General features: G+C 35.9%; 3 protein-coding genes across 6 annotated transcripts; 2 read left to right on the top strand and 1 right to left on the bottom strand.

The window, feature by feature from the left end:
* Positions 1-3,509: 3,509 nt before the first annotated feature.
* Positions 3,510-13,089, bottom strand: LOC119067466 (peroxidasin). Of its 2 annotated transcripts, XM_037170454.1 has the most exons (12): positions 13,075-13,089; positions 7,003-7,193; positions 6,732-6,931; positions 6,408-6,645; positions 6,168-6,347; positions 5,455-5,651; positions 5,143-5,394; positions 4,748-5,074; positions 4,552-4,688; positions 4,093-4,481; positions 3,868-4,037; positions 3,510-3,800 (listed from the first exon to the last, which is right to left on the bottom strand). In XM_037170454.1, the coding sequence occupies exons 2-12, from the start codon at positions 7,131-7,133 to the stop codon at positions 3,517-3,519; spliced, it is 2,505 nt and encodes an 834-aa protein (XP_037026349.1). In that variant the 5' UTR covers positions 7,134-7,193; positions 13,075-13,089; the 3' UTR covers positions 3,510-3,516. The 2 variants fall into 2 exon arrangements, with proteins under 2 accessions (XP_037026349.1, XP_037026348.1); XM_037170453.1 differs by lacking the exon at positions 13,075-13,089 and having other exon boundaries at positions 7,003-7,288.
* On the top strand, positions 10,104-14,601 carry LOC119067467. Its single transcript, XM_037170455.1, has 2 exons — positions 10,104-10,526; positions 13,988-14,601. Exons 1-2 carry the CDS (start codon positions 10,414-10,416, stop codon positions 14,262-14,264), a joined length of 390 nt encoding a protein of 129 aa, XP_037026350.1. The 5' UTR covers positions 10,104-10,413; the 3' UTR covers positions 14,265-14,601.
* A 3,337-nt stretch (positions 14,602-17,938) lies between these two features.
* LOC119067175 (mucin-12-like) lies at positions 17,939-23,290 on the top strand. Of its 3 annotated transcripts, XM_037169988.1 has the most exons (4): positions 17,940-19,135; positions 22,188-22,231; positions 22,262-22,656; positions 22,738-23,290. In XM_037169988.1, exons 1-4 carry the CDS (start codon positions 19,059-19,061, stop codon positions 23,215-23,217), a joined length of 996 nt encoding a protein of 331 aa, XP_037025883.1. In that variant the 5' UTR covers positions 17,940-19,058; the 3' UTR covers positions 23,218-23,290. The 3 variants fall into 3 exon arrangements, with proteins under 3 accessions (XP_037025881.1, XP_037025882.1, XP_037025883.1); XM_037169986.1 differs by having other exon boundaries at positions 17,939-19,135; positions 22,262-23,290; XM_037169987.1 differs by having other exon boundaries at positions 17,939-19,135; positions 22,188-22,238; positions 22,269-23,290.
* Positions 23,291-24,164: the final 874 nt, after the last annotated feature.

Genomic DNA, 24,164 nt, shown 5'->3' with positions numbered 1-24,164 from the left:
TGAATGGTTTATCAATGAGTAAGAAAAAAAAACATTTGTATCAACATGCTATAAATCTCTATATAACACAACATTCAGTAAAACGAATAAATGAAATGAGAAATTATAATTAAAACCAAAACAAACAAAAAAAAAATATTTAAAAAAATTTTAATTGCATTATAACCAAACTGATGACACACAAAGAAAATGATGTTTTGTTCAATAATAAAAATGAAAATTACGAAAAATTATTGTACGGTACACGAAAAAAAAAAAACAAAAAACAAGAAGTAATAATTGTATGGTGGTGATTAACTGTAAATAAAAATATCAAACAAACTGGTATTTACTAATCAAACTGCGTTTTAATATTATCGAGTCATTACCAATGTCAGAGCATTACTGCCACGGTGAAGCCCTAATTAATCATTGGACAGTAGCAACAACACCAAAAAATCTTAGCTGAGACCAGGGCAAGGAAAATGTATCATTTGAGAAATGAAGAAACTTTGACGACTGCATGATCTGTGAAAAAGTGAATAATGAGTCTTTCAAAAATACTTGGATCAAATCAAATTCAAGTAATAGATTGGTGAACTATCCTAGACAGGTCCGGACTGCCCATACAACTTTTTAATTTTTTTTTTATAAAAGATTCAATTTATCGGGCCATTTGATTATATTTTTTTTGCACATGCATCACCCAGTGTGCCTTTCATAGCCAGTTCTGCCCTGATCCTAGATATGCTCTTTGTTTGTGAAAATTTGTAGATGCTACCTGCGGACTGAATAAGAACCAAAGGTGGAAGAATGTAAACCTTATATCAAAACGAGAAAAGAAACATCGATGGACATAACATCCTTCCGTCAGTGGCATTGGACGTCTGTCGACTGGTTTTGTGTGAAAGGCAACCAAAATTTTCATGCGTGAAATCTTCCAGACTTCTTAAATCAAATAGAAATTTTGAAAATAATAAACAGTCGCTCCCATACCATCGTTTGTGATGATACCAAATCATTTACTTCATTAGTTTTATTACACATTTTTGTATATAAGAAAACACACTAGCCTGAGCTCATCGTTTATTTTTATCGATAGAGACGACTACAGATGACTTCTTTTATATTTCAAGGTATAAAGCAAAATCCTTACTGATCTTAAAGAACTGGTAATCGTAGCAGAACAAACGTAATTCGTTGAAAAGGCCATAAATCAATATTACTAAGATATTATTTGGTTTTGCTGTGTGAGAGAATGACTTTATATGTTACGGGGACGAAAGTTAGAGAATTGCCTGAAAAATTGTATCTGCGCATTCTGGGATGGTTGATACGACACCTTTACAGTGCCACTTCTACGGAAACAATTAAAAAAAGTAATTTGTTGGGTATTGGTAGAGATACTAGCGCTCTATAACTTCAAATACTTATCAGCCCTGTTCCTCAAATATCCCCGGTTGTCTGACCTTCTTAAAATCGATATCTGTCTATAAAAGTTTCCTTGCTTCCACGACACCCAATTTTTAAACCATTTTCCATTACCACTATAATTCCATTGTCTTCTGATTACAACCTCAATCTGTTCTGCACTGCATCACCTATTCTCGTAGTCTGGGTGCCTTGGGCTCTACTGTACCGAAGGGTTCGCATGAACGTCAGTAATTTTGGTAAAACCTTGTACAATCTGATTAACAACATTCGTAAATGTAAAATTTGCCTCCACTTCTCATGTTGAATTAAGGTCTGTTGCACCACACACTGTGCTAGTTGATGTTGATGTGGTTGTTACATTCAATTGTTACTGTTCAAATGTAAAGGTAAAGCTACTGCATTCATATTGTGAATTCCTTGCTACGATCCAATCAATTTAATCTCCTTGCACTCTGGACTTACGTTTCAATTTCAGTAAAAATTGGTGTTTTAGAAAAATAGTTAAACCGTTTTTAAGCGAATTTGTGAAAACGTTTTCAGACTTTTAGGAGCTTAATATTTAAAGATTTCAGAGCTGACTGAAACTTGCACGATTTTCCACAGTCTCATCTAGAATCTAGCACATCGTTTCAAGATCAGGGGCGCCGACTTCTAGGTGGCGTTGGGTGCTCAAGCACCCGACACCAAGATTCGTTGGGTGCGTAGCACCCAACAGATATTTGATATTTCTCTTAATTAAATAAACTAACATTATTGCCACTGTTTCTGAATTGAAACAAAAAAAGCCTTCAGACACTTTTCGAACCTTCACAAGCAATAATAATAACGTTTCTGTGTGAGTTGTCTGGAATTGTAGTTTTTGTATTAGTTTTGTCTTAGCTTGGTGTTCCACTTCAGCACTTTCCTAATGTAGAACCGAGAAGAAACGTGCAGAAATAGTCATCTATATTACAGACGATATGTTTAAAAATAAAATCATACGAGGAATATGACAAAGGCTATGAAGAATACTTTTGTAGAAATAGTCATCTACGTCACAAGGACAAAGGTCCGAAAGTACTTTTCCATGTGACGTATTGAGTTTTTCATGCTTGCTATGGGAACCGAAAGTAGAAAAATGTTTACTTTCGCCCCTCAAAATTGACATTTTTACTTTCGGTTCCCATAGCAAGCATGAAAAAGAAATAGTATGTCAGGACTTTTGGTCAGGGCGAGGGCGACCTGGATTGGGTACGAGTACGACTTGTAAGTATAAGCTGAAACCTGAAATGTTAACTTTTTGACTTGTTGTCAAAATGGAAGTCAACCTGAAACTACTTTCGAGCCAACCTGATTTTTTCAGGCCAGTTTCATTTTCTTTAACCGGAAGCCACCCTGTTAAGATCAGGTAAATGAGATTCCGATTCAAGTTTTACTTTACCTGAACCACTCCGACCATTAGACGACAGTTGCATAAAAAATGGAAAACATGCATACGAGCAATTTTTCTCTTATGTCGATATACATGTCCAGAATAGAGATGAAAAACCGGAAATTTCAACTCAAATTTTCCACCAAAATAATATATAAAATGAAGTTAGATTGTCAAAAGAAGGCTTGAACAAAATTAAGTGAATGTAGTTATTCCGTAATATTTTCATGAAGAAGTATGTTCTACAACTTAGACGACTTAGACATTATTGACTCAATCTGGATTGCAATACGATCACTTCATTTTAGTTTTTTGGCGAACCCTATCTATTTGGACGAATGTAGCCTTATTTTATGACGTTCTGCTGGAAAACTAGAGTTTTTGGTTCGGTTTAGACAGGCAATTTCTTAAAGGAAAACCTCTGTACGCACTCATGCGTCCTTTTGTTATAGTTTGTTCTTAGCTTTAGATTTCTCGACTATATTATTACTACGATGGGAGAATACATATTTCTCTGTTAGATTTACAAATCACTGAGAACCAGGTCTTGCACTTTCTCTTGATATTAAATTAAGTTGCTAGATTCGCTATCGTGAAAATCACTGTACAGAGATCTCGCACCCAACAACCAAAACACAAGTCGGCGCCCCTGTTCAAGATCCAAATTGTAAGAAAACGAAAACAATTTTCAATTACAAATTTATTCGCTTATTTGGTTCAGAAACTGAACTGGTATTGGTAATCACATTGACGGCTCTAATTTGGTTCCTTTGAACTTTTACGAAATTTCCAATCGACTTGGCCAACGGATCGTAGACCCAAGGCGAAAAATCGAATGTGTCCAACAGTTGACAATTCGTGACTTCATTGTCAGTTCTTATCTGCTGCATGACGAACGGTTGCGAATGTTCTACGGCATCCGAATTGCGGCATATGATGGACGCCAGTGTTGTGTTGTAAATTTGTTTCAATTGATCTAAACGACGAAATTTGTAATTTGGTTCAGTATCATACTGAATTAGAAGCCAACTCATCAATCTTACCGGCCGAAAAGCGTTGAGGTCCTACAGGCCTTTCATACCAATGTGAATCTCCTTTTTTGATGCGCAAAAATTGATCTGTTATCAAACACGACAAAAGCGGACCGATAATTGCTCCTTCCATTGGCTTCTCACTTAACGCACCGGTATATAAATCGACATCGACCGCATCTCTACAAAGAACCAATTGTACCGTCAATTTACCTTTCGATTATGGCAACGACTTACTTGTAGACCGTTTTCATATTAGCCAATGAATCAGCATCGACTGCATACTGCATTGTGTCCCAGGAATCAACGGTCGGTAGATTGCAATATTTTCGCCATTCATGATAGGCCGGAAGGCCGTGGTCTCGACCCCTTTGGATGTTTAACGACACCAAGTCCAGATTTGCATTTCTCGGCTGTGGCTTTGATGAATTGTTGGCGTTCTTTTGGAATAGTTTGTCTGTTAGTTCAGTGGTGAAATATTGATCGGATTTGGCCAGATTCGTCTGAATGGCACTGGCAATCGCCGAATCTAGTCCACCATTACCCCACAACGAGTATGGATTGAAGAGCATCTTATGTAGTTCAATGTACTCGGTTGAATTTGCGTTGGTCCATTTCATCATACTCTAATTGCAATACAATCAACCGTAGAGAATGACAAAAAATTCTGAAAATTCTGAGAAAAAAACTTCTTACTGGCAATAGTGTGTGAGCAAATCGAAATGCACAAGCGGCAAACACATTCGCAATAGATGCATCAACGGTTGAGTCGTAATGATCGATTCTGGTCTCTGGATCTGTCAAGATGCCAACATTTTTACTGTATTCCCTACCTACGAATGACTGAATAACTGAAACCGTTGCAAACATAAAGACCACCCAACGAAATTACCCAACAGAACCGGCAAAAATTCATTGTACGTTATGTGCTGTAATTGCGCACCGAGAATTCGTTTTGCTTCCTCAAATACGATGTCATTCGTCCATTCCGGGTTTAAGGCACGCAAATTCGTTGCCAAAAAATTATGCTGGCGGGCCCATATTACATGCATCGACGTTAAGTGCAAATTTTCATTTGCTCGTGTGTCGCCCGATTCGAAGCAATATCTCCCCTTCGCATTCATTTCGGCTTCATTGCAACCGTCTGTCGGATCCGTTGACACTGGCAATAATGTTCGATTATCTGGCGTATTGTACATTCGAAGCAGTCCGTTCTCATCTGCACAAAGGAACTTTTTTAATTCAATCTGAAAACGAACAAGCGAACAAATGAATGTAGAGAATTACTTGATCTCAATGATTGGGTTCGTTTGTCCGTTGCCCCATAGACAACTGAACCATCAATGAAGGCAGTTGCTTGATTTAACTGTTCTCGTGGACCGAAATGACCAGTAGGTGCTGGCGCTGAGCGTATGAAATTCATACACGTTACGTTATACTTAATGAAATTCGGATCATCCGGTCCTATTTCTACGGGAAAGCATTCGGGGTGCACAGGTTTTGTCGGATCGCAGCAATCGATTGGAGCACCATCTTGTCCTGCCGAGTTAAAATTTTACTTTGAAAGGAAACATTTCTTTGATGGGTAAAGAAAGGAACCTTGATTCAGTGCGGTAGCTGTGATATCATGATCTAGAAATTGTCCAAATACAGCCAGCATGACCGTAAAATTGGGATCACTCGAATATGAGGGACGATGAATTTTGGTCGAAATTTTTCTGGCCGATGGGAGCGTTCCATTGTCACTGGTGCGACGTGGTGCTGATATTCCATCGGCATAATCTGGTTGCAGTGCTCTGCGAAATGTAGCGGGAATTGTTATCTTAAAGAAATTATTTTCAATGTCTTCTCAGTCATTGCAACATTATTCCTTTTTTTTGTATTTTCATTTATCAGTCAATTACGCTCGTACTGCTAATTAAAATGCATTAAATGTTGTGCTGATTAAATTGCTTCCGACATTGAAAATAACAAAATTGTTGTGCATCATTGAGCTTTGTATGAAATGACGCAAAAGTTGTTTAATTTGAGTCATTATTCAAACATTGCTTGGAGTCGGTACAGTAGACTTCCAAGCTTGTTGTGGTGCGATAAAGCTCACAAACAAAAAGCTTTTGAATCAGAAAAGCTTCATGAAATCACCGCTTCTCATAATACATTGGAGTGCTGAGAAGACACTGTCGTAATAAAGCTTTATAGTACGCATATGAGTATAAAAGATATTCAACTGTTTAAAGAGACATCATGCTAGTTAAGCAACATTTTAGTGAAAACTGTTCGGAAAATTCGGAAACATTTTGAATCAAACAAACCTTCGAAATGGTTGCATGGCTACGCCATAGATTAATGGAAAATCCCTATTGTTACAAGTACCATTTGCATTTCGATACTTTGAATTAAAATCACAGTTAACTTCTAAGTTGGGAGCATCCAATGCGATCAACACCCCGTGACCGATGTTCCACCTATTGGCCGGTTTCTCAACGGAATGCCTATATTCGATTATGTTTTGAAATTCATTTTATCAATTGCATGTCAAATTACGAATTTACTTTGTTGCAATCTCTTTGGTCATGTGATTCTCCACGAATCCTCGCTTGGTCAAAATTCTGGCTTCTAGTGTGGTACTGACAGCCCTTTGATGTCGGTACGACGGTGAATTTATTTCGGGTGACGATGTATTCTCCTCCAATAATTCTCGATCGCCTAGGGCCTTAACACCTACATACTGAGCACTTTTCATTTCTTCGGGTGTCAGTGCAGGTAGTTGCCACTTCGTTGGTGCCTCGTCTGTTGACAAACAAATTTAGATTTTAACTAAACTTCAACGTTTCTGTGCAAAATCTGGCATATGATGGAAACAACAAAGTTGTTACCGGTTAACGGCCAATTCGTTCCCAGCAATATTGTGAAAATTTCCGATTCATTCAGTATTCTGTCTGGATTCACTATGCCATCATCAGTTGCTGCACTAGTCCGTGCTTCAGTTGCTGTGTTAATAGGCGGATCGATATTACTACGATCATCAGACAACGAGTATGTTATAGCAATTATCAATGCCATTACAACAACACATCTACACCAAGGAAATCAATAATTCGAGTTAGAGTTACAGATGCAGTAGTACATGTCTGATCTAATACTCACATGAACGATGTGCAGATACAACATTGAAATCGTTTGATCTGTCGAACTTGAGTTCGCGGATGTCTGCCCGGAAATACATACGACGGACCGGCTCTTGTATCACCGAATAAAGATGTCCGTTCATCAATCATTTTAACGATTCGATTCAATTAATCCAGTGGCAACGACCCGTTTTACATATTCACTCAGAACTGGTAAGAATTCAGAAACAATCGGTTGTGTAACATACCATTCGTTATCTAGCTAAGGTAAGACTAATTACGAGAAACGAGAAGAAACCGAATTGGAAATGATATACGATATGAGGTTGGGTGATAAAACTTGATATGTTTCGAAGTTGGTTTACCTTTGCAGCACAGCAAACAAACAGGGTAACAAGACGGGATCCGTCCTTTACGAAATAACCATTCATACCGTGAACAGTTTGTTAGTTCAACGACTCAATGATAACCATACTTCATTTATGATCACACTGTTTGAATGAAATTTCAAAGGTTTCTTTCATGCATGCAATATGTGTACACAATGTACATAATTCACGTATTATGCGAATGTTTTCGTATTGGACACATTATTCTGTTAAAAAAGTGTAGAATTACAAATAATCGTTGCGATTGAATTCATCTAAGTTATATGTATAATAGCAATGGCAAAATGTCGTTTTTATTATAGCCACAGCTCAGTCAAACACACCCAAGTACTTGGCTTAGGCAAGTCCTTTCTTAGCCACCATGGTAAGATTACTTGAAGAAAGATTTTTGTAGTAATCAGTCTCCAATTGTTATTATTATCAAACTACAAATAAAGACTGGGTTTGTCTTGGTTTATTTGTTTGGCTTGGCACTTTTTTCTTTTAAATTTAATGGTAGCTCAATTACGCATAAATTAAACAAAAAATATTAAAATTAAACATATAAAATATATATTTAAAAAATAGAATGTTTCCACTTAACACGATCTTTTAGAGGTTTTGTTCATTTCAATATAAAAAGTATTTGATTTGGAAATAGTTCAGTGAAAAAAGATGGGGCATGACCCCAGTAAATATTCTACAGCGAAATAAAAGGATTCGAAAATTATGGAACCTTTCGAATTTCTCTTATTTCTTTGACAAAATACAACAAGCAAGGACCGACCTCAAATAATGTTTATTTGAATAAATACTTTAACTTTCTATAGGGGTCAAAAGTGGCTTATTAAAACAATTCGGATGAAATAGTTATTTGTGTATCTGTTTTGGACGATTGTTTTTAGGCAATTTCGCGAGTTGTATCATGCGAAAGTGCCTAAAATCAATTGTCCAAAACAGATACTCAAAAAATTTTTCATGTAAGGGGTCGAAAACCTGAGAAAAATATCGAAACTCCCTCATTTTCGGCCCCGACACATGAAAATTAAATTGACTTCAAGCTCAAAAACATGTCATTTTACAAACAAGAAATTTGGTTTAGGTTTCGAAAGCATGTAGGTTCCAGTGCATGCTGCGAAAATTATTCATTACATGAGGGAACAATTTTGAGATAAGAGAAACCGCACAACAAGCTTCTGTAACTGTTAGTTGAGACAAGTGTAGAGTTTACAAATCCTAGCCGAAGGCGAGGTATGTAACTACATTTGTCGAAACTAACAGTTACCGAAGCAAGTTGCTCATCAACACACGAGTGAGTTTGCGAGTATCTCAAAATTGTTTCCGAATTGAGGAATCATGCCAGCAGCATGCACTGTATTCTATTTTATTGCTTGTCTATGCGAAAATTGATTCTTACATTAAAATGAAAAGTAGAGTTTATGTGAGTATTTTGTTGATTCGAGGCGAAGCCGAGGCCAATAAACACATGTAAACGAGACGAGACTGCCTTTTTATCCCTTGTTATGTAAAATATTACTATTCGACGCATTGTGTGTCTAGGAAGGTAAACTAGTTATTTTCTATTTCTAGTTATTTTTTTTACAATCAAAAAAAATCTTTGTAGTATAAGTTAGGAACAACGTATTTCCTAAACAACGTTGGAAATACGATACGAAGTCATTGTGTAATAGTAAATTTTACACACCTTTGTCCAAAATGTTTATTTTGACGGTTTTGACGTTTTGTACCGCACCGAAGGCGTCCAAATTGTCAAAATAAACATTTTGGATATTTTGTGCTGTAATTTATTAATTTTCGACCGAAGTACACTTGCAAATTTCTCAGCCACTGTATTTTACATTTTAAATGTGTTTTAATGTCAATATCAAATGCCAGCGGTTTGTTTATTGTATTTTCTACTCATACGCGGGCGCATGTGATAATTGACAGCCATATTAAATTAGCTTAGAAATTGATGAAAACTGTGAATTTTATTGATCTGAGGCAAGGCCGATAATTTTCATTTATATCCCAAATTCTGTGATGGATTTTGTTGTCTTGCGGCCAGAAAATGCGTCATTACCGTGTAAACGAAATCATTTTTTTTACTTTTTCTGAGCGCAAGACAACAAAGCACTGTAATGTTTGATTGGGAAATTTTGGTTGAGGCGTTTGGGATATATTACTCGCCTTCGGCTCGAAGTACAATCTTCCCACACACCTCAACAAAAAATGTCCCAGCACCACAAATACAGTTTAGGTTTATCTCACCTGAATTTTCTTTTGGTTAGGTATCACAACGTTTACTGTTGTGAAAACTTTACCAACATAATTTCAAAACTCCAAAAATTTATGAGATCTACGTTTTTGATAGATTTTTTACACACCCCTACTCCCTAACGAGGCGTAAGTAAACGCTGAATGCTAAACGCTGAAATAATAGTAAAAATAAACAAAGCCCACATAAATCAAATCTCGTTTTCAACTGTCTAACAGACATTAGATTTGAAAAAGAGACAAATAATAGAAACTGCTATCGTTAGTGTTATAAAATCCGCACCTTTTTATGCAAATAAAAACATGGCACATTGATAAGAGCTCAAACTTAATTGAACCATCATGAAATGACATAATAATACATTTTGTTGTTGCCACTGGTTGTCGCTGCAATTAGCACAGTGTGAGTTGAAGTTTTACACATAAACAGAAAAAAAAATCCAATTTCTCTTATCAGTTCCATTATGCACAACAGTACATCTGTAGACATATCACACACATCATACAAGCAAATAACAAAAACCCAAAAACGATCGCACCGTAACCGAATGTGTAGATTAAAATTTTAAGCATTTAATACATTCTGTTCGATTTCATTTCCATATTTCTTGTTCAGTCGTTCAGTCGTGAAAGAAGGAGTATAACGTGTCCCCAGACTGACACTATTACGTAAAATTGCAATATTTTTTTTGATTAAAAAGTTGAGTTAAATTTCGAAATAGATTGCAGTTTTATTGGGGTTTTGTTTATAAAATAAAAGTGTTGTGTCCGTGACAAACAGAAAAATGGCAACAGAGAAAACCAGTCTTCTTCACAATAATCTGATTCTACAAGATAAGGTGAAGGAGTCAATGGTGGTGGTTACCATTCCAAAACAGATTTCAGACATAGAGGAAGAGTAAGTGTCGGCGATGGTTTATTTCACAACAATTCATTACCTAACAATTAGCATTGTATTGTATTCAACAAAGTTCTCGGGTTAGATCATGTTCGAAATTAGGATTTCTTTCTTTACAATGATTTGATTTTAATTCATGTTATAATAGCCAAGAAATGAATCAAAAATACTTCAGACCTAATGAATTCCGAAAAATTTCGAATATGTCTGACATTTTTATTTTTTATTTTTCGGGTTCTTTTTAGAGGTTTAATTCTCAAAATAAGCCCTGTAGCAAATTCCAACTCTTGTGCTCATTGATGAAATTCAATTCATTTCATTAAGCTATCACTTTTACTACTTTGTCTCAATGTAAACTTAACAGTTGTCGGTTTAATTCAATTTGGAGTTCTTTAGTTACATACAATCCAATAAACATTGTTGTCAACAAACCAACAAACAAATCGAAATATTTCCATTAACACATACGTGCACACTTGAGATCTGTTTACACATTTTTGTTTTGATTGAAATACTGACATTTTATTTGAAATTTATCAAAATGGCAAAGAGAGACATGGGTACGTTTTACAGTATACCATTCTCTGTTTATGAGTTGATCAATGAGGCTCAACATTTCATAGGCGGAGAGTCACGCACTTTTAGTTTCATAGGTTCACGCAATACGCTGTTGACGCTGTCAAAATACCACCTTATTCCGTTGTTTATAGAAGCATACACTGTTGACTGATTTCAAATTTTTGGTATTGATCAACGCACTTCAAGCGTGAGTGGTGCTCTAAATAGAGTACTGAAACTGAACAGTGTATCGAACAAATATTTGCACTGTAAAAAAATGTAGGTGGATTGTTCATACAAAATAGTTGTCTATTTGGCAGCTGTCATTTGAAGCACTTTTGCTTGAAGTGCGTTGTATCACGGCAGAGTAAAAGTAACCCAGGCAGGAGCGCGCTTGTTTGACTAGGGACCTGAATAATCTAGTAGGCCTATGTTTTTTGCGAATTAAATTTTTCAACTTATGTCAGTGTTCATTTGAGTTCATTTTCATACAAAGGATTAGGTCCCTCATTTGACGTTTCCATAATGAACCGCTCCTGCCAGGGTTACTTTTACTCTGCCGTGGTTGTATTGGTCCGTTAAGACCCCTTTTAGAATTTATTCGTCGTCTGAAATATAACTGACTAGGTCTATCCCTGGGGCCTGGGCTAATTTTCACGCTCACAGACAAAGGACGAAAAAGCAAATGTGTCCATTTGCTAAATGTAACAAAATATTGAACAAAATTCAATGCGTGTAGGACGGAATAATGTATTGAGAGCCCATACATTATTCCGTCCTACAACTTCTAATTTGTAAAAACGGATGATTCATTTGTAGACCATGACCATGCCGGTGGAATTTTCATCCCACTGGGACCATGCAAAGATCCAATATAAGTGTGAAGAGACTTTGCAAATTATTCATAAAACTTCATTTATTATAATCAAGTGGATCCATTAGAAGTTCCACACAAAGAGAAGCATAATCCTAAGCAATACCGGTAAATGATTATCTGTTTCAGGATTCTAAAAGAAAGAGTTGACCTTCTAAAACTTCTAAAAAGATGCTTCATTCGCGAGATTAATGCTTAGTTTCCTCTTACCAAAAAAAGTACTCCGTGTGAGAGACAAAATTGAATTTTTTCAATTTTTCTTTGTTTTTTTGACAGTTTGCTCTCTCACGGCGCTCTAACGGCTCTCTCACGGCGTACTTTTTTTAAGTGGAATGGGCACTTAACTACCGTCTTCGATGTAAATGGCATCACAGACTTGCTAGATAAAATGTTTTGTGTTCGTAAAAGTATATTGTCCAGATCTCGTTTCCAAATCATTTGGTTTGTAGTGAACCTTGATTTCCCACCATCAGAACAGTAGAGAGAATTGTTAGTTCGAATCAAATAACAATCACATGAAGCAACAATTTTGTGGTACGATTTAGCAATTAATTTTTCTGCACTACACCGATTAATGTATAAAACTTGCATACAATCACAACTGTTACATGAATTCTACCATACGTCATCTTGAATTTAATGAAAAATCAAATATGGACCGTTGTTCTTCTTTGGTTGTATAATATTTAAAAAAAATTTTTTTACTACCTACCCGATGCGAAAGTTGACCATTACCTCTCCGAAAAGGATCCTTTACATATTGACTATTTTCTGTTTATTTTTCTATGTGAAAAGCATTTTAGGTAGTAAAGCAGAATTCATTGGATGCTGCTACGTACTTCATTACTTGATTACTTCGGAAACAACTCTTTGATGTCTCTCGTTGTGTTTTTGAGCAACTTACTTTGTTTTTGTGCAACGCACTTGAAGTGCGTTGTTTTATGACATAATTGTTACGTCATGTAATGAATTAATTTCGCTGCATCCAATGTAACTTACTATTGTGCTTGTACAGTTTTACCATGGTAACATACAAGACCATTACACTCGAGCGGTGTGGATCTAAGCTGGTAAAATAACTAAATCAAAATTAGATTGAAATTTGATTGAACAAACGTTTTACTCTAGCACTAGCTATAACCTTGAAAGTGACTATAACCTCCTTTAAAATAAGATTGTTGCTCACTAGTGTGGCTTCAAATTGTAAATATGTAACGACTTTTGATACCACTATCAATCAACTCTTTATGAGTAGATTTTTCGAAGAATTGCATCAGCAATATTTACAATCAACTATCATTCAACCAACTATACACACAGGAGATAAAAAAGGAAATTAAGAAAAGTCTTACGACCAGACAATGCGAATCTTTAACATTGAAATGAGTCGTTATCAATTTTATTGTCTCTTTTCTTATTTATTTTACTTTTTTGTTGTTGTCGGAAGCAAATAATCTCGAAGATGGGGTTTTCTTAAAGGAGTGACGTTTATTGTAGTGGAGTCTTTAAGAAATGACATCACCCAATTTCATTACCGGTAATTGGAATTATTAGATCTCGCACAATCTAGGCAATATGAACTTAGAAATTCTCAAACTTGAAATGTGGCCCAGAAAACCCTTTGTCGAGGATACACCAATTAGATGCAATAATTACTATGTGAACGATATCATACACTCTGGCTACGACGTCCCAAAGTAAAAAATTCAGAGAAAAACTGCTGTGCTGAAATTATGGAGGGTAATGTGGATCAGGTAAGTTTTGGTAATTTTTATGAATTGAAATTCCGAATAATATTACGTAGTAGGAATTAAGAAGTTTGTGTCAGACTTATTATTGAGGACTTTAATTATCAAAATTCCAGATAGTTCCCCAAAAATAATGTTATTCTAATCAAACCTTACCGATTTGACTGTTAGTGTACCCAAGACATTCTGAACTTTCCATTTTTCATTGTGACAAAATCATCATCTACCCTTATCTGACTGAATCTCCTTTTTATCAATTTTTGTTTTTTTTTTGTTTACAGACCCTGGAGCGGTCTTACACGCGATCAACTGATGACATACGTACACGATCCGTACTGGGTAACGCTGCGTAAAGTCATGATGATTGTATTTTGGGTCACATTATTCGCAATGTTCACGTCGGCGATTGTCATAGCAAGTGTTGAACACAATGGAATCTGTGCACCGAAACTGAAAATGCTTAATTTGCAAGGAGCTCCGGCTGACATAGTCACTAAATTATCGATAAGCACCGAAAAAATCGACAAACTTAATGTAACCAATAGCCTTGTCTCTTAGCTTATCGGAAATATTTTTACGTTTTTTTTTCTCGATCACGACAAGTTCAGGGATGTTTTGTGATTTAATTAATTGTATATTAAGCTAATCGACCAAGTATTTAATTTATCGATTCAGGAAGAGCAAATGGAATTTTTGTATAAATAAAATATTTTGTTGTCTTTGCAGTGACTTGTCTTTACTGCTAACGTGTTCAATTTGAAACCGAAAAACGATGAAAATGTATAATTGAATTGATCAGTAGTTTTCCTTTACATAATAACAAAACGAAAAAACAAAAAAACGAAATGTGATATTTGTGTTATTGATTTGGTGTAATAAATTCTTTCACGCAAAATGTCGTTGCTTTTTTCAATTGTTACAAAAAAAAGTCGCTTCGATTCCAAGGACGGAATTGTTCTGAATTCAGTCACTCATTGGTATTGACCCTATATAGTGCCGCTTCAGACAAAAATTTATTACACAATTATACTGACGCTCTATCCAAATTTCCAAGAATTTCGTCTTGTAAGTACCAGCAAATCTGTGTCATATTAGGGGTGTGCGATGGATAAAGGATCGAGACTGTCGTAGTCCGCAAAAAATTGTTATACTATTCTATTAATTAGAGTCCAATGCAACAGAATAAAATAAAATCCGGAAGAAGTTTGTCGGAAAAGTCTTTTTCATACCTAGGACCCGACCACGGACCAAAAGGCTTTTTTAGCGTATTCGATTCCAGACCTCGTCTTCCGCTCTGTCTGGAAACTTCTCACACGCTAAAAAAGACTTTTAGTCCTAGGTACGAAATGTACTATTTCGTGAGTCGTGAAAGTTCGCCGTCTATGAAAAATTCGATTTTCTCAGTTGAGGCATTTTGCCCCAATTTTAGGTCAAACAAACCCTCACGACAGAAACGTTTCTCAGATCATTTTCAAAAACTTTTCTGTTCTAGATCTATTTTTTTAGATGAATTTTTGAATTTTCAAGTTCAAGATCCACTCATTTTTTCATAGTCGGCGAACTTTGACGACTCGCGAAGTAGACTTTTCCGACAAAATTCTTCCGGATTTTATTTTTTTCTGTTGCATTAGACTCCAATTAATAGAATAGGACTAATACAGCTAGCAAAGATCTCAAAGACGTTTTTTGGTAGAGGTCGAAATAGGTGGGAGGCTGAAAACTCGAAAATTTACCTTCTATGATTTGTCGCAAGTTGTATATGAATTTTTCAAAATTTTGAAAATCGATTTTTGACATCTAGGGATGATAACAATTTTTTGTGGACTACGCCAGTCTCGATCCTTTATCCATCGCTCACCCCTAGTGTCATATATTCCAGTATTATGCGTACGGACGGTCACACTTCCACATTAGAAACAACTGTTGGAAGCTTCTAAATTTAAATACACAAACGTTTATTCACATTATTCTATAACGAACATGTTGAATGCGTGTATCAGCTGGGACTATTGCATAAAGGTATAACAAAGATATGAAGGTCATTGTGTTTGCGATAGAAATCAATAATTATCCCTTATGAATTTTAAATGACCCGTAATTGACGACATGAAAATGTTGAGTTACTTGCATCATGGTTGTTGTATGTTAGACAATTACCATCAGTTTGTACCATGTACGTACACATTAACCAATGTCACGGAAATAAACAGACGTCGACCTACGACCATTCAACTCACTCTGGCAGATAATGATAGGGAAATGGTTTATGACAGGGACCGTTCAATGACGGGTAGGGATCAGTTTTTTTACCTCATTGATTAATAAGAGACAAGAAACTTAGAAATCAGACTGAAGTGTATGGTTAGCAAATTTTTAGTTGGCGTGCGAAGAATGAGAAGACTGTTGGAAATTAATTGCTACAAATGATAGCCAATTGAAAGATTTGAATTAAAAATTTGAAAGTTTCCAACTTAAAGTTTGACTATTTTAGCACCACAGAAAATTTCGAATAATTTTATCTTCGAACAACGCACTAGCATTTGCCTGTCCCTTTTCTTTTTCAGGGTGGTGTATTCACATCTGGATGAAGGCCTCCCCAATTTCTTTCCAATTCGAACGGTCCATTGCCACTTGGTGCCATTTATAGGCTCCCTGATCCAATTTTTGTCGGTGGTCTCCAGTTCATGATGGTTTTGGTCCAGCGAAGACTGTTCTTCTCGCAATATTTCCTGCCCAACTCCACTTTAAAGACGCTATTCTTTACATGACATCAACGACTTTTGTCTGTTGTAGTATTTATTGGTTTGTCTTTCTGTCTCTGAGCGTAATTCCAAGCACATTTCTTTCCATGGCTCTTTGTGCTACTCTCAGTTTATTTTCGGATGCTTTTGTAAGCGTTAAAGTCTCTGCTCCATACGGTAGCACTGGAAGGGCACACGAATCGAATACTTTCCGTTTTAGACTATTATTCATTTTGCCTTTGAAAATTAGTCTGAGTAATAGTAAGTCAAACGTATGATCCACTCTCCGATTGCGTTATCTGAAATTCAGACACGCAAAAAGCTAGTTATTTTCTAACCGACGAAAATCCTCTTCTGACCACTAGACGTATATGAAGGAAAATTAAGGGCGTGTCCTGAAAAAGTACCATTCCAAAACATGTTACATACAATGCGTTCTGTTAACCGAGAGTAGAAATAGATAAAAGCATAAAAAATGAAATTTTTTTATTGTAAGCGATCACTCATCCAACTTGACCGATTCAATGTGATCAATTGTGCCGAAATATTCATAAAAGTTCATTTCCAAACATGAATCGAAATTTTGAACAATCTAGATTTTCAGCCTATTTTAAATTTCGGTGGCAGAACCAGTAATTTATACAACCGCGGTGCAAAATACTTTATTAGGCTCTAGATGTGTAATTATGACACGAGGTCGCAGGCCGTATGTGTCATAATACAGATAGTGAGCCTAATAGAGTACTTTGCATCGAGTTGCCACAGAGGCATCTAAAGTTTGCAAATTTTGCATATTATGATGCCGAGTGACAGAAATCATTTATTATCGAGTTGCATACAATGTTTTTGTCGAAAAACCCTGCGAAACTTTTATTTTTCGTCACTGAGTTGGGAAAATAAATGTTTAGGCACCCGATGTTACACTATTTATGCGGCTGAGTGCTAGATACTTTTTTTGACACTAAATAGAATGCAGATATGGTGTCTCATCGTGTATATAACGTTTTTCTTGAAAAAGCCAACGAAACTTTTACTTCTAGTTACTGAGTTGAGAAAAATCATTCATGCAACTCAGCATCATAATGTGCAAAATGTGCATAAATCCTCGTATGAATCTAGGTGCGAAGTACTTTTTCATCGTATGTGATGATATACTGCTTTATCGTATGACCGAACACGAGGCAAACGAAATGGGGGAATAACAATTTCCCCTGAAAACAACATGGGGCAAATGCGATAAAGTCCTTTGCACTCGATGTCATAAATAACCATTTTCCTCCGAGATGCAACAAAAATTATACTTTCCGTCACTAATATGTAAAAAAAATTGATTCGAAGACCGTTTAGATTGTCATATTACGATATACTGTCTAACATTTTGTTTCGGATCTTTGAAGTACCGTCAGGCTCTATCTGAGGGTGTTTTTTTTTTTTTGCAAACCTACAACATTCGTTCAAAATCATCTCAAAATTAACTTGATTTTCGTGTCAAGTAAAAATTTAATTCGGTAAAAATATTGTCAATCTTAAAATTAGTAACCCACTGCCATTGTTCTATTTTCGGTTCAAATAGTGAGTGTATATATATCGAGGTGTATATCCTTGAAACAGGCGGAACACAAAAAAAACCCATCCAAAATATATTAACGTAATTATTTTGAATTAAACTATCTAGTCCGAACAATCTATTTTACTTGACTTCGATATTATTACATCATGACCGAAATGAGAAGCAACACCGAAACCTAATTCATTTTTCGGACATAGATACAAGTAAACCGTAAACGGTCGGTATGGATGGAATCAGGGTTGTTCACAGCTAGAATTTAACTTAAAACAACAAAAATAATACAAACGAAAATTCGATAAATCAATTGATTTTTTTCCCTCCAATAATGTCTCATCGAATTGAGCGCTTGACAATAAACTTGATAAATACTTTCGAAATGGAGGCTTTCCAGTTTAAAATTAAAATTAAAAATTTATGATGGGAATCAGTTGATTGTCACACATGTGGGCTCGTAATACGTTTATCCTTGTCATACTAAACTAAATTTTCTTTAAAGAAATATTAAAAACGGATTTTGTACACATAGTCAAAGGAAGTGGATTGACACAGTTTTTGTAGTATATATTTAAATCGAGTCAATTCATTTGTTCCATTCAAACGTTTCCGAGTTTTAATCGAGCAAACAACAAAAGTAACTGAGAAAAATATTTTTTTAACAAAAAATAGATTCATATCCCGCATCTTAGCGTTGACTGTAGCCGTTGATTGTTATTCAAATTTCAATAGATTTTCGTTATCGTTAAAACCCTGAATTTACTGTGCCCTATTGTATTAGAAAGGCAGATAGTTCATGTTATTTGCGTTTACCTTCATTCATTTATTTATTTGAAGTATAGATAAACGTAGTGCTGCATGTGAACAGTTAAACCTGTGACATTAAAATAATCAAATTTCATTACGATCGAGTTTGTGATACAGAAAAGTCAAAGGGAAGAAAAACTCTTTGAACAGACTCAGTTTGTGACCAATATATATTCTACATTCGAGCGGTGAGACAGCTCTTACACACGATACTAATCTACCAAACACTTTGAGCCAACAATGAAACGATTCTGTGGATTACTAAACTTTTTCCTTCTACTAACGGCTGTACCTGCACATCCAATGATGGGAGATGCGTAAGTATAACCGAAACATATTTTTCCCAATTTATTCCGTTCAACATTCGCCTGTTTGATGAACCGATAAACGAAAAGAAAATTATAATGTCACATCAAAAAGTTGAACCATAAAATGATTCTATTTTGCCGAGTTCAATGCGAGCTGTGTTATATTATGTACGTAGGTTCTAATGCCGTGTCTGGAATTGTTCAGACGTAGCGAAATGGCACTGTTCCGAACCAAGACAAAACTTATTACGGTTTCAATTTCCCTTCTTCTTTCATTAATGCTACACAATGTGTGGTGCACACATCCATTTCGGTCGAAATGTTTGAATGGCTCGGTTTCTTATACATGTATAATCCGATGATGATAACAGAAATATCCTTCTGGATAATACTTTTCTTCAATATACCAGTCCATAATCTGGTCATTGTACTTTGAGCATATCATGCAACCAAATCTTATCATTGTCTTTGTTTTTTGTATTGTCTCATTTTCTTATGCAGGGTCCGATCGGAATGGATGTAGTAAGATGGGATTTAGTTTTTGTATGTGATCCATTCAGAAAAAAATGTTTGTCTCTTTCACGCTGAAGCGTCGATTTTTTATTGAATGGAATTGATGAATTAGCCAAAAATTTGAGATCAAATTTTACAAATCTTTAAAAAGCACAATTTTAGATTTATCCAAGTTTTTAAAGTCATCGATGTTCCCAGTCAATTAAGTTCTTTCCAGTCTTTGATATTTTAGCGTAAAATTTGAATTCGCTGAAGGATTTTTAAATTTTGTGCCAAAATATCATAACCTGGAAACACTTTGTTGACTGGGAACATCGATGTATGTGAATTTTACCCAAATGTTTCGGTTCTTGCCTTTTGTGGAATTTTTCGTACATTTTTCAGATATTTTCACCATTTAGAATTTAGAATTTTTCAGAATTAAAATTCTTTTTTAAAAAAACCTTGCTTTGGATTTTGATGAAAGTAGTGACGTTTTTCTGACATTTTTCTGACAATTTTTTTTCGTAAAATTTGCTTAGGTCAGATTTGTTTAGCTCGGTCCCTCTAGTTTCTCTCTAGAGATATCAGTTATTTTGTAAGTAAAGACGTGCGTCACCTTCAACCTTTAAGGGTTTTTTTTGAGTACACTGAAGTCGTTGTAAGGACTTTTTTATTTTGATGAATTAAAAACTTCTAGGCGTCGCGGAAGCGTAACTCCTTTAATGCCAATGGTCAAAGTTTTTTTTTCATATTCAAAATAACATGCTTCAGATGCGTTCTTTAAGATCGCGGCTGTGCAAATTGTTGTTTTTTTTCCTCGCTCAGAAAATGTTCTATCCAAATTATTCCAAATTTTAGTTTCGTGAGCGTCATAACCTGTTCTTTCACTAGTTAAAACAACAAATGTCGATGGTACTGTGCCGAAACTTATAACTTTCACGACGTTTAAACACTTTAAAACTGTCGACGCCATTCAGCATCTCATTATTTCACTGTGGTATTGGGTGTTTGTTTTTTATGTTCTTATGTTCTTATGTTTTTATGTAAGAAAATTTTGTCCGTGTACAACCGGTTCGAATGGGTCTGAAAAGAAAATTTTGTCCGTGTACATCCGCTTCGAATGGGTCCGGAAAAAAAATTTGTCCGTGTACATCCAGTTCGAATGGGTCCGAAAAGAAAATTTTGTCCGTGTACATCCGGTTCGAATGGGTCTGAAAAGAAAAATTTGTCCGTGTACATCCGGTTCGGATGGGTCTGAAAAGAAAATTTTGTCCGTGTACATCCGGTTCGAATGGGTCTGAAAAGAAAATTTTGTTCGTGTACATCCGGCTCGAATGGGTCCGAAAAGAAAATTTTGTCCGTGTACATCCGGTTCGAATGGGTCCGAAAAGAAAATCTTGTCCGTGTACACTCGGTTTGAATGAGTCCGAAAAGAAAATTTTGTCCGTGTTCACACCCGGCTCGAATTGGTTCTGACTGACCCACAAAATTTTGTCGGTGTACAGCCGGTTTAACTGGGTCAGAAAAAAATTTGGCTGGGTCAGATCCCTTAACTGTCTAAACTTCTCAATTGGTTTTGTTTTAGTAATGATTTATTAATTAAAAAATAAAACTATGCATAGCCGAACATTTTACTCTCTATATCACCGCAATACCTATTCCATCATTTTGTCGATTTATACGACAAAACGAGTTATCATTCAACTAGATTGGTTCAAAATTACGGAAATACATCGGTTTGAAATTGGTCACTTTTCCTATTAAATATACCAAATTGATTGTCTATTTGTCTATCTATCTATACTAGACTAATCCCGTGCCCCTAAGGGCACCCCCACATTTACAACGATCGGGGTCTTCGACCCCTCTGCATTCGAATGGTTTGAGCGGAGCTTCGCTCTCTAACATCAACAGAAAAAAAAGTCAGAAAAGAATGATGTGCCATAAGGCTCACCAAACCAACAACTCTACCGAACGTTCATATCTCAATGTACATAAATTTCGGCTAATATGAACTTTAAAGAAATACCTATACCTTGGTTAGCCCCATGATTTAGAGTGAAGGAAAATAAAAATGTTCTTATTCATGTGGAGTAATTAAAAATGAGATATTAAAGTTTCACTATATTGCAAAGTGGCTTGAATACTTTCGACCTCCTAACAAAATGGCTCTTGGTCGCCATTTTGGATTTTATTTAAAACGATAGAAACCAGTCAAAATGATAATAACAAAGTTGCATATTTGCATATTTGCATATTTTTAAATCTCTGTCAAAACGAAAAACGTCTCGCACGTATTAAAGCTGTATCTCTACCTTGCTACACTTTTTAACAGGGGGCACTAATGATATGCGCATAGAACGTAGGAAATCCCTTCGAAATGAAACCGAATCTTTCTGTGATTTTCTCAATGACGATCTGTGTTTTCTGGTCTTAATAGAAACTTGAGAGAAATCAGAATGTCCCAACAGCCTGCCTGTTTCATTGCTGGTATACATCTGTACCCATGATTCCACGTAATTTATCACAAATTTCATTGTAAACTCTCAAAAATTTTCGTTTTTAGAGATACAACAATATCGACATCATCAGCTGAGATGAGTACTGTTGCAATATCCACAGACGAACAAATAGTTAGTACATCAAAACCTTCTGTGGAGGAAACTGACACTACAATGACCCACGCACCTACGACAACTGTGGCTCAACTGGATTCGGTTACGGATGTGAACACAGTCGCATCCATGGACTCAAGTACAACATTATCCACAATTACTCCATCGATTGCAGGTATGACAAACTTATTCGAAACACCAACTGCATTTGTGACGGACAATAAAATTCAAGAACCTACTACAACAGCCCATTCGACATCCATGCCTGAACTAAGCACAATGGTAGAAGCGGTTGAAACAAGTTCAGTTACTTTATCTGATACAACAACCCATTTGACACCTGCATCTGAGCAGAGCACAATGATGCAAACAGTTGATACAACGAGCCATGTAACACCCGCATCTGAAATGAGCACAATGGTGCAAGCACTTGAGACAAATTCAGTTGTTTCATCTGATACAACCACCCATTTGACACCTGCATCTGAGCAGAGCACAATGGTGCAAGCAGTTGATGGAAATACAGTTGTTCCGCCTGAAACACCATCGGAGACTATAACTACTACATTACCGATGACATTACCTGCCACAACAATGACAATGACTACTTCCAACCAAGATGCGAATGAAATATTGCAGCCAGCAGGCGACCCAGGCTTCTCTGCATCAAACTTAGCATCCTTATTCGGTAATAATAACATGAATCCAGGTGGTGATTTAGCGGTACTGAACAATATTGATGGTCATGCTGACGTTGATAATGTTTTAACAATGTCGTCCAACGAAGAAACAACCCGAATGGCAAGTTCAACTGACTCGAAAATTGATGGCGGCGATAAGCAGACTGCCCCGTCGGCTCCAGTAACGGAACCGCCAAAGCCACAGGAAACAAACGAAATGGGTGATGGTAATAGTGGTTGCCATACCATTTCGGCAAGTTTGGCTGTTTTATCTTTGGCTGTATTCTATCTGATAGTCTAAATTGTTTCATGTCTGTGCTTTTTGTATGTTCGTTAAGTTAAGTTAATTTATTATACCAATGAAGATGAAGTAAGGGAACGTTTTTTTTTCTGAATTATCTCATGAATACTTCAAACCAAGTTACACGCTATCCAGAGCGCTATGAAAAAAGGCACAACAGAGCTTCGGATAGGTCCTGTTATCATTTCTTTATCATGGTAAGTATGACAAACACCATTCTTAAGCCATTTATATTTTTAAGCGAAATAGCAAACAACATTTTCCTTGAAAACTGTCCTTGAAATTCGACGATAAATGTGCGACAGGTATTTTGCAACAATTTTTCGACTCAAAAGACTTTTAGCGTGTAGGAATTTACATACTGTACCTTTTATGCAGAAGGACGATGCGGTATATGAAATTATTGAAACGCAGTACATTTTTAGTCTTAACGTTTAATTGCTTGACATCATTAAATGAACAAAATGGCTCGGCCACTGTATATTACATTTTATAATAGTATTTTTGTTTGTTAGAATTCCATCGTCCACATAATCATTTAAAAGATTTTTCATGTCGTACAATATTTATAATATCAATTTTTAGGAGTTTCTTTTCGTCAGTTTTTGTTAAAAGTTGTTCGGTAGCACCTTCTAGTGTTAAATTCTCATTTGTTCTTCTGTATTGCGTATACATACAACCATGGGTGAAAGAAAATCAATCCCCGCATGTCTAGGAACCTTGAAACTGCTTTATAGGACATATCAAATTTGTACGTAAAGGGATTTGACTGCGCTAAAAAAACCAAGGTGGCAAATGCCTTATTCTTGGAGAATTGTAAACAAATTGGCTCCCTAAGTCCGCCGAAAATACAAAATGAAACGTGTCGAAGGTTAAAGAAACGCAGAGTTGAATTATTCTCATTCTCGGCATTCTCATTTGACACTAAATCTTGTACTTCATTAGTT

The sequence above is a fragment of the Bradysia coprophila genome (assembly GCF_014529535.1).
Source record: "Bradysia coprophila strain Holo2 chromosome X unlocalized genomic scaffold, BU_Bcop_v1 contig_12, whole genome shotgun sequence".
NCBI classification, from domain to species: Eukaryota; Metazoa; Arthropoda; class Insecta; order Diptera; family Sciaridae; genus Bradysia; species Bradysia coprophila.
This window is presented reverse-complemented; position numbering and strand designations above follow the sequence as displayed.